Genomic DNA, 18,111 nt, shown 5'->3' with positions numbered 1-18,111 from the left:
CCCTCGCGAAGTGCCGGCGGGTCCGTCAAAGCCTCCGGCGGCACCCGCTACCGCACGGCAAACGCGGAGGGGGGCCAGAAAGAGAAAATTTACATCAGGGCTACATAAATAACAATGTCAATAACGACTATATCAGATTTCGGCTAGAGAGTTGCTAGAGAGTGCTTCGTAGCAGTTAGCTACAAAGATACTACTTTATAAAAGGCATTTGCAGGGTAAACATTTTTTCCACTATTAAATCCTTCGTTCTCACTTTAAAGTCTCATAATGTCAAAAATGACCATAAACCTGCTTTTTTTTTTTTGTGATGAAATATTAGAACAGAGTAGTAAATGAGATAATTTCTTATCTACTTATATAACAGTTACAAAGCAACGGATACAGTTTACAGTACTTTCAATTTTCTTCATAAAGAGTTGTTTTGAGCATAGGTTATTGGGCCTGAACTGTTAGAACAGTTTTTTTTTAGGTTTTTTTTTAATCTGGTCTTTTTTCACCCCGAGCAAATAGTACATTGTGATATTATAGGATTGAAAGTCATTACTGTAGGAGACGGGTGCAGAGGGACGGCCAAGGAGACATAGATTGGCGGCTGTTTAGCCCGTAGCTTCAAAACAATATACTGTAGCTTAATCTCAGCAAAAACAAATCAAAACAGGCCTATCCCTTTGTAAGGGTTAACTCACACTTCCCAGTCCCTATCTGCAGAGCTGGGAGGCTAGGCCTCTTGCCAGCCTCTGACCCCAAAGTCCCAAGAGGTACCTGTAAGCAGGGGCTCTTTACATCTGTCTTCGGGTCTGGGTTGATGTCCTTGGGGGAGGGGTTCGGGCTCTGGTGGATTCCAGGGTCCGCTGCACCCTGGAATAGAGGGTTTGGTTCCCTAGGAATCTCTTCTGTTTGCCAAGGGCCATCTGTGCTGAAGTGCTCTGTGCATTTTGGGACACATACATTTAGTCCTGCTTGATGAGCCAGGTGGAGACTGGCCAATTGATTCTGGCAGGAGTCAATTAACCAGCTCCCTGCTGAACACAGACAGACTCTATGTGTGCTGCACTTTTTAAACCGGGGAAATGTCCTGTCACAATTACCCAGAAAAGGATTTTGGGTAATATCATACAAATGAACACATTGGAGGGAATTATTATTTACCATTGTCTCCCATATGCAAAATTGGGCAAAGGCAGTGCTGCAGTTCTTTTGCACTGGTTCTGCCCCAGTTTTGCAGGAGAGAGAGAGACCTTAAGAAATAACCCAGAGTGTGTCACTTTTAGTTTCCTATAAAAAAGTGTTACTTAGATTTTATTGACAGTTTTACAGATTTACTGGGGGGTACAGAAAAGAAAAAGGGGGGTATGTCTATACCCTCTAAGGGGGAGGGGTAGAGCACTTGTACATACATATTAGAGAGTGTGTCAAATCCAACATAGTAAATATCATAGCATCCAAGATATTTTTTAGTCTAAGTATGGAGATATTTCAGCATGTAGGAACCAAGGTGCCCAGGTCTCCAAGAATCGTAAAGTGGAAACATTTAAATAGGCAGATAATTTTTCGATATATACAATATAACAAATGTCGTTGTTTGCCTGATGGAAGGAGGGGGGGATACATTATTTCCCGTTCATGGTAATAGTCCAGCTGGTGGGGATTGAGAATTTGTGAGATCATTTTGAATTTGTTTTAATTTAAGTTGTCCATGGGTTTCCCTAGTATTGTATATAGTGGGTCATGAGGGATGTTGACCTGCAAAAAAAAATACTATGTTACGGTGAGCACTGCTTTCCATAGTGGCTGAATTTTAGGGCACGATCAGAATATCCGCAATATAATGCCCATATTGCCACAGTCACGCCAGCACAGTAAAGCACGATAGGGGTTTCTTCCCCTCGTTCGGAATTACAACTGTAGTCACTCGCAAGCTATCCCTGGGTGGCCTCGGAACATTTTTTGTAGTAAAGATTAGAGAATACATCCGGACCAGGGGCTTCCCATTTTTCAGGGACTTGATTGCTTCTTGTAATTTCAAGTGGTTCAATAGTTTTTTCAAGCGTTGTTATATCATTAGGTTCAAGTGTGAGAAGTGGGCATTTTGCCAAGAAATATCAGCTTCTTTGCGCTCTCTTGCTTTAAGATGATTCCCCTACTGGGCCGGTTAGGTTTTAAAGGGATGCATAATGTTCTCTGAATGTGTTACAAAAGGGTTTGGGGATATGGGATATCAGGAAGTTTTTTGTGTATATATTATGAATTTTCTGTCTGTCATTGCTTTTTTTCATAGATCTTCTGTTGAGTACATCACGTGGCCTTTTCTGCATTTGTCACTAGCAGAAGATTCTATTAGCCTCTTACTGAGATTATTTGCCTGTCGTTTTTCTGAGAGGGGTTTCATTTATGGATAGATTCTAATCGGACTAATCTCTGGGTTAATGTATTAATTTGTTTTCTCTTTCTTTTTCCAAGATGCCAACGCAATCAGCCTGCCCCTGAGAGAGAGAAAGAGGGCGCCTCTGGGAGTCGTTCAGCTCAAAATATTGGGTTAGCTCTTCAGGTGCTAATTGGAGTGTTTGGAGATTTATTAATAAAGATTTGTTTAAAGACCACATCCTTGTTTTATGTTTTTCCTATCCATTTTAACAGGGCCATAATGATAGTGGTGCAGTTGGTGCCACTGCACCAAGCCACTATATGCCACTGCACCAAGCCACTATATGCCACTGCACCAAGCCACTATATGCCACTGCACCAAGCCACTATATGCCACTGCACCAAGCCACTATATGCCACTGCACCAAGCCACTATATGCCACTGCACCAAGCCACTATATGCCACTGCACCAAGCCACTATATGCCACTGCACCAAGCTCTGCGCTTACAGAGGCCCCGTGCTCTTCCCCACAACAGTTAAACTGATTGTTGGGGGAGAGCGCGGGGCCTCTGTAAGTATCTCTTACCTAGTCCGGCGGGATCTCCTGGCATTTCCTCCTAGAGCATCCCGTCATGATACCGCAACATCAAATGGTGTCGCGTTGCCATGACCACATGACGCCGCATGGCACCGTGACATGACGTGACACCGGGACGTTTGAGGAGAAGAAAGACCCGCTGGATCGGTTAAGAGGCCCCCGTGAAAGCCCCTCACCGTGCCCCGCAAAACTATGAGCCAGCTCTGAATTTTAACCATGGACTGCATAGAGCTTTCTCCAGCTGTATTATACATCTTATACTGTATATAGCATAAACTTGGTCAAGGAAGTAGAGTATCCGAAATGCCACTCTTTGTTCGGCCTTGCTCCTAGGCGTTCCTGTACAAGCACTGTCAGGTTATTTGTCTTTGCTGTACCTTCTAATTGTTTCTTAATCGTACATGAGAAGCTAGCTGTTTATTCCAATCGATTTCTATTTGATTTAAAGTGGTCTGTGTATTAACTATCAAGCGCATCAAACAGCAATTGTTTAACAGATTCTAAGGGAGTCATTTGGTAAGTAGTAAGTAGTAGTGAATATAAATGACTTTGCACCTACAGTAGTTTGGCCTGCACGTCTCACTGAGCATTGCAAGGTGTGTCCCATGCCGGAGTTATGTAATCAGAATTACATCTAAGAATGAGATGTATTTTATGTTTTTTGCATCAATAAAACGTCTGTCTGGTCTGAGGTGTTATATACTGTACATCTCTAGATAGACACATCCTTTGGGAAACGTTTAATACATAGGAAATGTGTTATGGGCAGCTACTTTGTATTAACATGTATTCCTTTCCCCAGTGAACACATGCACAAGACTATCTCTGATGATGCTCAATAGAAGGGAAATTGTTTAGGACGTCTGAACGTCATGATATGAGACATCCCCTTCTAACACTGCCCTTGTTGAAAAGAAAGAAGAATATAAAAAACACTTTACATCGATATCCTTAATCCCCGGTAGGATTTGAGAACAACGTACATTACTAGAGATGAATTCACCCTGTTTACATCAACATTGAATAGTTTATTGGGTTTTAATTATGAAACCAACCAATCTGTAGAATGTTTGTATCCAAGCAAATACATTGTACATATGAGATCTGAATAGTTAGTTTTTTTGATTGGTAGAAGTTTACACCAATGATGGTAATCTAGAGTGTGGGTGAATTCAACTTAATAGTAACTGAATGGGACAGGTAAACAAGACACCAAGCACAGTGGACAACTGGACAATATTATAATTGGACCAACTACCTCATCTCTATTCCTTGTTATCAAGGAACTTTTCAGTTTTTCTCCTTTTGAACTCTGCAATTTCCTCCGTTGTTAACCCATGGGCACTACACCTGCAGTAGATATATATGTCATTAGAAGAGAAATGTGTTATTATTATTATTATTTTTTATATATATATAAGGATTCTTGTAGCATCCTTTTGGAACAATTACATTTGTATTTGTATAATGGGCTCTTTTTATTATAGGATGAGAAGATATCTTTGCTATGCTGGAGAAGTGTTCAGCACCATTCAAATGAATGGGGCTAAAACCTTCTCCAGTCTAAGAAAGATTTCTTGACATCATATAAGAATAGGACCCATAGGAATATACATTATGATATGTATTAATGAATGGACAAAAAGCAGTACAGATGAATAACTAATGCAATACAGTGTCAGTTTTGTAGGTAAAAATTCCTAACTTTATTTTGTGAATTCTGTCAAATATATGATATAAAACCCAGAAAAAGTGATGTCACTGTGCTCCTCAACAAATGATCCTCATAAAGTATGTATTTTAAAAAGGCCCCTTATATTATTCTACACATTCAATCAGTTTAATAGTTATTCCCACAGTTGATTTGCTTGGTACTGGTCATAAAAATACTAATCATTGTAGGAGGGCATATATATATATATATATATATATATATATATATATATATATATATATATATATATATATATATATATATATTTTTTTTATGTACTTCCATCTTCCTATATCATAAATAATACCTATAAAAAGGTATGTAACAGCAGCCTGTCTATGACAAACCTATTATTACAGCCATTTGCATGCGAGACTGATTTGTCTCCTCCCAGCAAAATATTCCATTTTCATTTTGGGGATGTCATTAAAACACTGCTACGAGATTAGACTATAAACTATCCAGCCATAACTGGTAGGCCATTTGAAAAGTATATATATATATATATATATATATATATATATATATATATATATATATATATATATATATACACACATACACACACACACACACACACACACACAACACAAGACAGGGGTGCCCAATGCTACATCCAATTGACAAAACATATATGGTAATAAGTATAAAGTTTAAATACTTCAATAATAATAATAATTACTTGGTTATTTAGTTAAACCCTGTGGCCAAAGCGTCATAAGCCTGCATACCAATGTCAAGGTAAACCAATGTGAAGTGCTTTACTCATACAGCTCTGAAGCCATTGATTTCAGAAAAAACAAGCAAGGGAAAGAGCAAAAAAAATACCATAGGATTATACTGAGTAGTATTATTTGAATGGCGCAGTCAGGGGCTGGGTGGCAGATTTTAGCCCGGGGGGCAAGCCCAACCAACTGGTCCGGGAACCAGGCAGATCACCCACCAAACATAGATGCACGCTACACGCACCTTACACACATGTACACACCGTACAATTAGCAAGCTCTGTACACTTGCAAACGCACAATAAACAACCACACCAGATATACATACCATATACATATGTACACACACCAGAAAACACATAACACACATGATAACAGACCAAATACACACATCAGATACACGCAGTATGCATGAACAAACACTATACATATATGCACACACACATATAGAACATATATGCACAATATACATACAGATGTAACACACTTTATTGCCCCCAATGGCAATACGTGAGTACAAACTGGCTTTACCTAGAGAAAAGTCAAATATGCCCAAAACACCATAAAAATAGTTTGCATCTCCATCCTCTGAATAGGTTAAATGCCATCATGTACACCGTATGTATTTTTGCAAATGAATATATTCCGATTTGCACTGCATACCCAATCATTGTCCATGTTTTTACATTCATAGCAAAGATTTAACATGATAGAACTTAGACAATAAAGTCACATAGGTACTCCAACTTTACTTTACTCCCAATAGAAACAATATAGAAAAGTAGAAATTATACATCAGTATTTAACATACAGTAAAAAGTTGTTCCCAAGTGAGGGAGCTTCACTAGCCTACACACCTGAAGTTTCGTTTTCTTTTTCCAAAAAAGTCCTAGTAGGTAGGCAAAATATATGTTCATATAAACAGAACAGAAACTGTACTTGGACCCAATTTTGAAGGAACATTTAAAAGGAGAAAATGTGAGCAAAACAAAATGAGGAGATACAGTGGGATCCCCCTGTCAAGAGGCCTGTTTAAGCAGGATTTACATATTCTTCTTTCAAGCGTGTTTCTCTATATTTAAGAATACTACACCTGCACCTATACTGTTAAGCAAATATTCTCTTCGATATGTATCCCATGCATTCTAAAACACATCGTTTATGTTACACGAATGGTACTATGGTCCTTATATTTGCTTTCATTAAGGCACATACAGTATCTGTCACACGTTTTATAAGAGTGGGTACCAAACAATGACCTTTTTTTTTAGTTCAAGATACAGTACTGCAGGCACACAGCTATATTTCTGATCAATGGTTTATCATCGTAATGAAGTGAGACATTTACACATCTACAGTATCTTTCACAGCTAATAAGAAGTGCACTGTGACTGGGGTTACCCCATGCTCTCACTGCGGGATACAGCTGCGTCACAGTGAGCTCTACCACTAATGATATCGCTCTGTATTTTCAGGACTGCTATCAGTCATAGTTAATATGTAATGATATGAGGGTATGCATTGCTTAAGAGAGTGTATTATACATATCTTGTCCAGTTTAACTGTTGCTGATCCAAACTCTTCCTTGTTACTTTGCCAGGATGTAATATTCATTAGCCTGTACTCACACTGCACTTATTTCTGCAACTACGCACAAATAAGAGGCACTTTTCTGTGTTAAATGCTGCAGCAATCTACCAGTCTGTGAGGCAGAGTCATAACATGTATTGAAGTAAGGGAAATGCTTACTGAGCTGTGCTACTCCATAAGACAAGCTCCAGCACGATAGAGTACATACTGTATGGTCCCTTACGGTCCATTGTAGTGAATGGGATGTAAGGTATCTTCCGACACAGAAGGTGTCCTATGGAATAACGCCACTTTATAAATACTGTATGGCCCTTCATAGTCCATCCACTTCCAAGGACAGGAGGGGGCAGGAGGTGCCTTGGAGTTGCACTTCTTAATAAATATGGCCCTAAGTCTGTGTCGGGAAAAAAATAATCACTTGCATTTTGGTTGAGTGAGAACTTCCATTAAAAGAATGCTTAGCACCCTTACCTCAATATCAACTCTCCCCCCCCCCCCCCAATAGATGTAAAGCTTTACTATTAGCCTAGGGATTACAATATTTGAATATGTTTACCCTGACAGTCCCGTGTTCCATGCAATGAATGACATTCATGTTTGGTCACTTGCCTTTATGGGACTAAAAAGAAGATCTGTAAAACACCAACTGTTTTCCCTACGTGGGTTATCAAAATGAAATGTTTTAATACAGAAAGTAAAAATGAACCTCTTCATCTATGTATGTATGTATGTATGTATGTATGTATGTATGTATGTACTGTATGTATGTACTGTATGTATGTATGTACTGTATGTAAGTATGTACTGTATGTATGTATGCATGTACTGTATGTATATCTTTATGTATATTGCGTCTTCCAGGTACACCGCGCTTTTCAATACACGTAATATAATATTATAACACAATGGGAATAAGAGCTTCAGACATAAAAAAAAAAAAAAAGGAAAAGGAGTCCCTGCCCTGAGGAGCTTACAATCTAAGTGGTAAGTGGGGAGAACTCCCAATGAAAGAAGGAGGGTGTTCTGGTAAGTGCGTCTGCAAGGGGCCAGGGTCAGTGGTTGTGAGATGACTTCTATGAAACATGACGTGACATGACATTTATTGCACTAACGCAGAATAATTGCTTGGCTTTCTGAACCTTTTTTTCCCTACTTTTGTTTACATTAAAATAGGAAATCAATCTCTGAACATACATTGTAGCGATTACAAACTGTAAAAGGGGTATTTAATAAAAACACAACTGCATTCTGCTTAACTCCCCATTGCCTCCCAGCCTACAATTGTGCATAGGAAGTTTTTTTAAAATATAACTTTACCATCAATATTCCATTGCTACACAGTACCTGTGTCAGACGGTCACTAATACATTACTCTAAGCACATATTTACATGGAAATGTTTCTGCTATTATATTCATTTGCAGAACCGTTATTTAAAATTCTTGTTTTAGAGAATCATTTCTCTTTTTATGATGATTGTTGTATTATTTTTAGCATGTTATACAGTTTCTCGGATCCAATCATCCAGTTTAAAGCACTGCAAGCTGTTTATATTGCACTGAAATATTACCTTATTAAAGACGATTTATTGAGTTCCATAAAAGCAATACCTCTGGAGAAGTTGACATTAATCCAAATACACGGTACAATTTTATAACAACATATAGGTTACATTTGCTAAAGTAGGTGCTTTATATGCAAAGACAACAACTAATGAAGATAGCTGAAATCCAACTTTTCTACGTTGCTATGCTAGTGTTTATTATACATGCCTGTTTATTAGTGCATAAGCAAGTAGCTAACATATTTCAGCACTGTTGCTAGAAAGTCAAATAGGAACGGTTAAGTTAGTGTTTGATTAAAACCCATACACCTGTTATTATTCAAGGTTTTTCACATTCATTGATAACAAAAAAAATTATGTGGGGAGGGAGAGAAAAACTGTGTGTATATGTATGGGTGCTAACACGTTAATGTTTGTATTAAAGTTATATAAAAAATACATTTGAATTTTATATTAAAATAAATATGAGTCATTATATAGTTTTGGAAATCTACAGATATATAAAAAATATAGAAACCAGGGTGTACTTGTTTAAACACAGGGAAGTAAAGGAACTAAGCAAAAAGCAAACTGGTAAAAAAGCCACAGAGAAAGCTCAGAGGGGTTGGCATAAGACGCTAGGGCCCCTATTCCATATGCTGTGAAGCGCCTACGTCTTCCCTATGGTGGAGCTCAGCTCCATTCTGCTGAATCAGGCTAAAATGTTCCCCAGCACGGTGAAGAAGACAGCTTCGCGGCATACTGAACAGTCTCCTGTGATGCAGCATAAATGCAATGTATAAATGTGACATTTTGTGATGTTCGTACAATGCTTTGTAGCTATTACAACCAGGATGTACCTACCCCGGCTTTACATCTAGAGGGTTTGGTAAAGGTTTGGTAAAGCCATCTTTTCCTACCAGCCAAAATGTTTCTTCTATGCCTTTCCCCTAGAAAATAAAGATTTCATTAGTATACAAAAAAAGTTGGGTTATTGTTGGGTGAAAAGAAGAAAAAACAAAAACAATATGATTTACAGGACGGCGTTGGAATTAATTGCAACATTTTGCGACTCATAGGGGTCTATTTATTAATGGCAGAAATGTCCGATGGATAATTGTCTGAAAACAACAATATCATTTGACTAAATAAAAATCTGTGATTTTCTCTGCATTAAGAATTATTTCCAGTATGCAGGAAAAAAAAATATTCCATATAAAAAGGGGTGCCCCGCACCCCACAATTTACATTAGAAAGTATACGCATAGGAGGGGTGTGACTAAGGAAATGGTAGGTTTATACACAGAAAGAGAACAGAACCCAACATCATGCACTCAGAAACCTCCTGATGTAAATCCCCGAAAATATAAAAAATAATAATAATAACGTTTTATTGAAATCCCAAAACTCACATTAAAAACTCATTAAAATCCTGAATCTAGAACCCTGAGCCGAGATCACAATACAGGGATGATTTTCATTATTATAAAGAGCTTGATATCTCATTACAATGTTGAGTTAGTTGCTGTCTCTTATAAGGTCAGGGCATAGCTTAGCGGGTATTTCCTTTGACTTATGCCGCTGAATGATTAGGTCTCTCATATGCCTCACTTATAGGTGAGTAGCTCCAAGTCTTTTGCCCCCATTTTGGAGTCGCAAATTACCACCCGCTGCACTGAGAGTAGGCATTGTATACGAGCCAAGACTCTCATAATCGACTACTTGTTCAAAACACCTACACTTAGGGGCCTATTCTATAAGCCTTCATATAAAAAAAAATCCCTGGGCCGTTTTTGCGCCCTGTTTTTTGAGCGTTGCTATCGCGGTATTCGGAAAGCCTCGATTACCTGTGATAGCAAAATTCCCAAAACGGGCGAGTAGCCAGCGACGTGATGATCGCCTCTCTCAAAAGGCCAAATCCACTGGTGGAAACACCCACTGCTCGTTTTAATCATCTATTCTGTGAGTGGATTGCATGCATTCTGATGCGTGTCGGCATTAAAACAGATTACACACTAAGCCCTTTTTTCTTTTTCTTTTTTCTCACTAGGTAATTTGGCGTTTTTTCCTGCACCTGGAAGGACCGTTTGTGTTTTGGGAGTGTGGGTGTTCACCTTTATTAACACATTTATTTGACGCAGAGGGGCCTATGCACTAAGCTCCAATAAAAAAAAATCGTCAGTGTTTTTAAATCGCCATTTTTGCCAGCGTTGCTATCACGGTATGCAGAAAGTCCCGGATTCCAGTGACACCAACATTTGCAAAAATGGCGAGTAGTCGGCGACGTGAAGATCGCCCCTCTGAAAAGGGCTCACCGGCGAGTTCTTTCTGATGCAGAGAGAGAGAGAACTGCCTCTCTCTGTGCAAATCTCGCCCGAAAATATATATTTTTCATTTACATTTTATTACTAGTATACGTGAGCAGGGTGTCTCCGGAGCAGAACCGTGTTGATTTCAGGTCCGGGGACCCCCTGCTTCCCGTTATGGGGTGCTTGTATCTCCTATGCATTTGATTCCCACGGTCACGTGACGCGGGACATTTCAATGCATGGGAGATACCGGCACACCATAACGGGGCCTGTATCTCGGGAAGCAGGGAGTCCCAAAGGCTGAAATCAATGTGGTCCAGCTCAGGAGACCCCCTGCTCCCGCACACTAATAATAAAAATTATATTAAGGTAGCTTCATTACCTTAGCGGATAGCTGCTAAGGCAATGACGGGGATAAGGCACAATAGCTGCTTCATTGAGGGCAGAAGGGGTGAGTGAAGCGGGGTTCTGAGGCACCACGGGGTTCCCTGGGTGGTCCCTGTGGGTGACGGAGGGCCCCAACGGGGTCCCCGGGTGGTCCGTGTGGATGTTTGGGGGTCCTTGGGTGGTCCCCGTGGGTGTACGGGTATCCCTGGGTGGTCCACACAGGTGTCCGTGGGCCTCCAGGTGGTCCCTGCGGGTGTCTGGGGGCTGGTGGTACACTCGAGTGTCTAATGTGCTTGTGTATATGTTTGATTATTGTTTAATTTTTCCTTCATGCTTTTTTATTAGGGTGACCATTGAGTGCTATAGTGGCTTACCATGCCCATATTATATGGGTATGATGTACCACTATGTCAATCAATGGGAACAGGGTGGGTATAGTGGGTCTGGGGTGGTTGGTTAGGCCTCCTGGGTGGCAAGCAGGGGATGGGGGTTAACCCCTTAATTACTATATCCGTTAGTAACCGCTATGGTGATTAAGGGGTTAGGGGCCATTAGATTGTATTATTTATTGTATTCTTCCTGGCAATGGAGGACATGGCCCTACAGTATGCTGACGAGGACACCCTTCATTATGGGAGGGGTAAGTAGAACATTTTTTATTTACTTTATTTATGCTGCCTGGCTAATGTTTGATTTAATAATGGGCAAATGAGATATTATCCATATCTGGATAATAGTTATTTTGCCCATTACTATACTGTGTGTGTTTGGTGGTTGGGGGGGAGGTGTATTGATTGAAATGTATGTCAAATTTTTTTTTTTTTACAATAGGATTGGTACTACAGCCCTGTGGACACCCACGGGGACCACATGGGGACACCCGCTGGCCTCTGGTATCAATCCTGTGTATAAACAATTAACTTATGATTTTATGTGGGGGCAAAGAGGGTGGGTTGTGTATTGGTGAGAAGTACATATTGTAATTTTTATAGAGGGTAGAGGGGGTGAATGAAGGGCCAAGTACCCACTTGACTCACACCCTCTTCCCCCAATAAAGCTGCTGTGGTTTCTTAACCCCTTCATTGCCTTAGCAGTTAGCCGCTAAGGTAATGAAGTTGACTGTAGATGCATTTTTATTGCATCGAATTGATGCCGGGGGTCTCCGGTGCTGATATTAATGGATAGACTCCCGGTATCAATCCGATGCAGGAAACATGCATTATTTTTTCTAAGTTACGTCTTGCCGCTTATCGGCAGCTTCTCACCACCTCTTGCCAACTATTCCTGGCGAGACAATTTTGAGAGGAAATCTCAATTCTAGAGCGGCAATTAGCCTCGATAAGCTACTAGAATTGCACGAGTTTGAAAGCTGGCAATAAGTGGCTTATCACCGAGCGTTTGGTTATTTTTTTTTTCCGCCAACAAAAATTTGCCGAGAACCTCTCTTATCGCCGACTTATCGGGGCTTACTGAATAGCAGAAGGCTTTTTTGGCGATATGGTAGCGATAAGTGACTTGTCGAAGCTTTGTGCATAAGCCCCAGAGTGTTTTTCCTGAGGGCGTTTGCGCCTCATTTTCTTTTTTGCTTTTAGCAGATACAGTACCTGTAAATTGATATCACATTTAGGTAATACAGTATCACTTATTTAGTAGCTAATTAATATTAAGTAACATATTACCTAATTATACACATCCTCACAGAGGTATAAAATGTTCCATTTGCTGACACACTCAGTATGGAAAAAATATATAACAATATTTATTAAATATTTTATTAATTCATTTATAATCCGCATATAAAAACAGCAGAAAATATAAAAAATGTGGAATCAAGACTAAATGGAGTTATAAGTCCATGAATAACACTAAATTACGTCCTACTGCCTCTGTAAACTCTCCCTACTTACCAATTATATTGTAAGCTCTCCTTTTGCTAATGTTTACTTTTATGTTGGACTTTTTATGTCCTATTTTGTCTCCTATTATTATGTCACATGTATTACTGCTGTAACACGCTACAGTATGTACGTGGATAGCTCTATACAAATAAAGATATACATACATATATGTATGGCAAGCAGTTACACAAATCTATTGGGGAGATACAACATTTTATTTGATTGAAAGCTTGTCGTAGGGAGAATAAAATGCTAGTGCACAGGCTTTCCATATATATCATAGTGCCAGTAAGCAACAAGTCCAAGCAAAGCACTTCATACTCAATTTCCACCTTGAAGACCAAAATACCTGTAACTCAAATCTAAGATACTGCTGCGGCAGAGTTTATTCGAGCATTTGCCCGTTCTCTGCCGCAGCAGTAGCCTGGCGCGCGCCCGAGAGTGACGGGCGCGCGCCGAAGCAGCGGAAGAGCGCCCTCCGATCGGGGCGCTCTCCCTACCGCTGCCGGGTCCGCCGGGTCCCCCGGAACCCCCTGCCGCTGTCCCGCGATCGCGGGACACCAGGGCTCCCTCGGGGAGCCCCTGGACGCGCGTGCAGGGGGCGCACGCTCCCGAAGACGCGTGACCGCGGGGCGGCCACTAGCAAGCCGGGAGATTTCCCGGCTTGCGGTACCGACCACACTCGAATAAAGTGTGTCGGTACTGTAGCAATATAACAGAGGTGGGGAATCTATGAGCCCATACAGGATCCGGGCTACCATCCACTTTCACCTCCCTGTTCTCTCAAAAGTGTACAACTAAATTATTATTTATTTCTGAAAAAGATCACATAGGAAATGGCTCAACCAGCACCGCTTCTCCCATGCATATTTTGTTCCTCAGCATTGTCTTTACCCAGCGTCCCACATGGTCGTCGCTGGTCCCAACATGTCATAGGTTACATTATAGGAAGCCCCTACGCACATTTCGCTCCAGTTTTGTCAGCCGATTATATCTATCTTACTGGCACTATGATAAACTGTATATGGAAACCCTATGCACTTGTGACGGTACTCGTCTCAAATCAGGAAGCGGACCCACAGAGCTGAGGTAGGGATGCAAATGAACCGACTACAGCCCAGGGACAGAGTCCTGTAAGAGTATCCGTAGTCGGTATGGAAGCAGGGGTCAGGGCTGGTGGCAACGTTGCGGAGTCCAGGGTACAGGCAAAAGGTCAGGGCAGACGGCAGTGGTGCAAAGTCCAGGCAAAAGGTCGGGGCAGGCAGAAAGCAGCGAGGTCGGGGTCACAGTCTGGGGTCAGCAACAGGAAATCAAAACAGGCAAAAGGGTAATGCGTGACAGCAAAAATCAAACGGAGCTGCAGCAAACAGAATTTTGTTTGGCGTCTCCCACCAGGAAGTGCAGCCTTATATAGCAAGCTGCCAATACACAAAATGGCCAGTTTGAACAGAAAGGGCAGGCAGTCTGGAAAACCTGAACTGGCAGCAAAACCAGGCACGGATCGAGCAGAAAAAGGGCAGGCAGTCTGGAAAACCTGAACTGGCAGCAAAACCAGGCACGGATCGAGCAGAATCTTTACAGCACTTAGTTTCCTTAAAACCCAGTTTTCAATCAAATCACAATTTTGTTATATTAGACTTTTGTCGTTACTAGATTAATGTGTTCCACATAAAGCTCCATTTTAGTCTTGGTCACACATTTTTTTTATTTTTCTTACTATTTTTAGATATGGATTTATTAATTGTTGTACTTTTAATAAATAGTGTTACATACTATATATATTCTAGTTCCCTAAGATGCATAGCTGTATATTAAGGCAGTTGCTACTCTGGCAAATTGTAAGACTTACCTTTAGTTCTGTTTTGCCTCTAAGCTGTATTTTATAACCTTCATTTAGAGTGCGAAGTGTTGCTACTGTGCTTTGGTTGACATGGATTCTGTAAGCTACAAGAGACAGATAAACAATATATTCCTCTTTATTTGATTTCACAATGTGCCCGTTTTGCCAAATAACTGCACCTTTCACAGCAGATTTTTGAAAATGGAAGTATATTAAGGTCACTTAACCCCAGTTGTGCAAAGTTGTGTGAATGTCTTCAAATTTGCTTTGTAATCATTTTCGCAAAACAAATTGGTTCCCAGACTTTGAACATCTCTCATTGTAATGTTATGCACTGATTTTTTTTGTATGGCAAAAAAAAAATTGTGCCACAACCCTAGAGAGAAATACATTTATATTGAACAGTAAACAAAAATTGAGCTTTAACCCCTTCAGTGCACCAAACGTAGTCACTATGTCATAGGGACTGACACTCCAGTGACACTATGATGTAGTAACTACGTCATGCCCAAAGAGTCTGTTTTTAATGGGTTTGATCACATCCTGCATTTCCATGAAGCCCTGAAGCAACCTGCACAGTAGGGAAACGAAGGAGGACTCCTCTCTTCCTTTTCAATGAAAATGGCCGCCACAGTCACATGACCACTATTGAAAACGGTCACGTGATTCCACTGTGCCGGTACTCAGGTACTCAGGAACTGTGACCCCTCTGGCACTCAAGGGGTGAGATAACAAACAACATGCCATGTTTTCAATATCTCTCTATTTAATGCATACGTGTTCAATTAGATTTGCCATAATTATCCCTAAAATAACCTGAGTAATCATTTGTAACCATTAGGTGAAGTGTTGTGTGATGCTGATCTCCAGAAAAAATTACACATACACAGTTTTTGTGAGCTCAAAAACTCAAATTCACAGAATCATATAAACTATATCGAAAATAGTATCAACTGGAATGCTACTGGGAAAGTGACCTTAAATATACAACAGTAAACAAAGAAGTCCCAATGTTCATACAAAATGATACATTATTTAGTTCATTTATATATTTTATATGGTTCAGACTCATTTAGTTCAATCTTTTGGTCTGCAGCCACGTCACGGATGACCCTTTCAGCGGGTTCCTGCTCTACCAAATTTATACTGTGTCCTACATGAAGGAAAATTGCCAGACCTCAATAAAAGGTGGCAAAACTATGTATCCCTTGATTGCCCCACAAAACAGTTCTGATATTTGTAGTTTGGACTAGTACAAGGAAACATGCTATTGTTATAACTGTCTGTGCAAAATCAGGAAACCTACTTCCAAGTTCATGTTCTCCCTATCTCTAGGTAAACGACTACTAAGTAATGTAACTACTATGTGGTTTAAACGAACTAGAATATTCCTAGTGTAGAGAATGTAATATTAAATGGTGCAAAGGTTGTTATATTCATATAAAAAATAAAAAAAAAGGCAGGGAGCACTGCTAGAAAAAGAAAGAGAACTGGAGGCCAAAAAGAGAAAAATAACAAAAGATTTATTGAGGCATCATGCCTAGTTAAAAGAGAAACCTCTACTACCATTGAGGTTTCTCCACTTTCATGCTATATTCATATCAACACTGTATAGAGCATTAGAAGAGGTAGCAGGCTGATATTAGTGGAAAGCGATCTTCAGAATGACTTACGCAGTCCTGTGGATTCCATCCGTGAAGCAGTATTCACCGTGTCTCCAAACAGACAGTAGCGTGGCATTGTAAGGCCTACAACCCCAGCTACGCATGGCCCTGGTATAAAGGGAGAAGACAATCCCATGAAACACTGCCAATTGTTTTAAAAGTGGAAGAAAATAACCCAAAATAGTAGCAAACTGGTTTGTTCAGCCCGCTGCTGCCAGGGGACCAACAACACATTGCAAAACAGCCATGGAGTTTTCTTTGATAAATATGGTGCATTTTGTTATGGTTTTACAGTGGGAGGGGGACCCTGAAATATAACCCCCCATAAAACAAGGTTAAAAAAACAAAAAAACACGGTACCGGGTCTATCAATTGAAAAAAATACTGCTATGGAAACCCATGTTATTTTCTTCTTTGGTGAAAAAATAGTGTACCAGATGTATCCATTTAAAAAGGGTCTATCAATAGAAAAGTGGTGAAACTCTTGACAAAAAAATCCCTATAGATTTAATTGGGATTTTTCTTTCCTTGATACATCTGGTGCAGTTTTCTAGTACCACATTTGCCTTGTTACATAGGGATATGTATCAGTCTCTGTGCTGCAAAACCACGGTAAAAATGAAGAAACAAATGCATCAGATTAATCAACGCAAGAAATGTCAATTCCTTCAGTGTAATGAATTTTCTTCGGTAAATCTGGGGCATAGTTTGCTTTATGTTTGCCCTCATTTAGATCCGGGAGACGTTGATACGTCCCCCTATATAATATTGTGTTTGTGTCCTATACACTGACATTCCTATATGAATCTAGAAAATAACAGATAGAGAATCACACACCAGAGCCAGGTAATGCCACATTTGTAGCTGTTTATTATCTGTTCATATCTTTTTGGGGTGATTCATATAAAATTCATAGAAGCCCATAGAGAAATAGGTGACCAAAAAAGAAAAAGAGCAAGTGTGATTAAATTATATCGCTATAGGCAATAGAGGTCTAAGTTTCTTAATAGAGCTTTGTTTCTTAATCTTTCATTAATTATTTAAATATTTTGAAAATCAGGTCCGTTGCTGGTGTTTATTTTTCTTCATATGAAAGTGCAAATCTGGTGACTAACTTAACAATAAAAAGAAATAAGTAGTCATTCATTAAAAAAAAAAAACTTTCACCCACAATGAAGTTTAAAGTCTTTATGAATGTGTGAACATTATCAGCCAAATAGAATTATTTGCGTGTTCTATTGACAATTTAGCAGTAAAGCAGAACGTACAGTATGCCTGGAATCTAATAAGAGGATCGGAGCTTGATCCGGAATTAACGGCTCTTGAGGTCCGTAGCCCCCAATTAGAGCTTCATGAATCATCCCAACAGAGACTGATTTCTATTAGCCACTGTCTTTAAGAATTTTCTGTATTTGGTACCAGTTTTGACAACTCAAAAATTAGAGAGAGAGTGTATCTTTAATTAGTCTTTTCTCTAG

The 18,111-nt window shown here is 39.8% G+C and overlaps 1 protein-coding gene across 2 annotated transcripts in view; it reads right to left on the bottom strand.

The window, feature by feature from the left end:
- LOC142490408 (retinal guanylyl cyclase 2-like) overlaps positions 1-18,111 on the bottom strand; it is a 140,568-nt gene that overhangs the window by 31,632 nt on the left and 90,825 nt on the right. Inside the window, exons 16-19 of one of the 2 annotated variants that reach the window (XM_075592666.1) lie at positions 16,643-16,741; positions 14,979-15,073; positions 9,400-9,485; positions 4,223-4,314 (exon numbers count right to left, since the gene is read on the bottom strand). In XM_075592666.1, the coding sequence (XP_075448781.1) occupies positions 4,230-4,314; positions 9,400-9,485; positions 14,979-15,073; positions 16,643-16,741 (365 nt within the window). In that variant the 3' untranslated portion in view covers positions 4,223-4,229. The remainder of the gene's footprint in view (positions 1-4,222; positions 4,315-9,399; positions 9,486-14,978; positions 15,074-16,642; positions 16,742-18,111) is intronic. The other variant, XM_075592667.1, reaches the window with a different exon arrangement.

The sequence above is a fragment of the Ascaphus truei genome, chromosome 3, assembly GCF_040206685.1.
Source record: "Ascaphus truei isolate aAscTru1 chromosome 3, aAscTru1.hap1, whole genome shotgun sequence".
Lineage (NCBI taxonomy): Eukaryota > Metazoa > Chordata > Amphibia > Anura > Ascaphidae > Ascaphus > Ascaphus truei.
The sequence above is the reverse complement of the archived record's forward strand: the minus strand, read 5'-3'. Positions and strand labels throughout refer to the sequence as shown.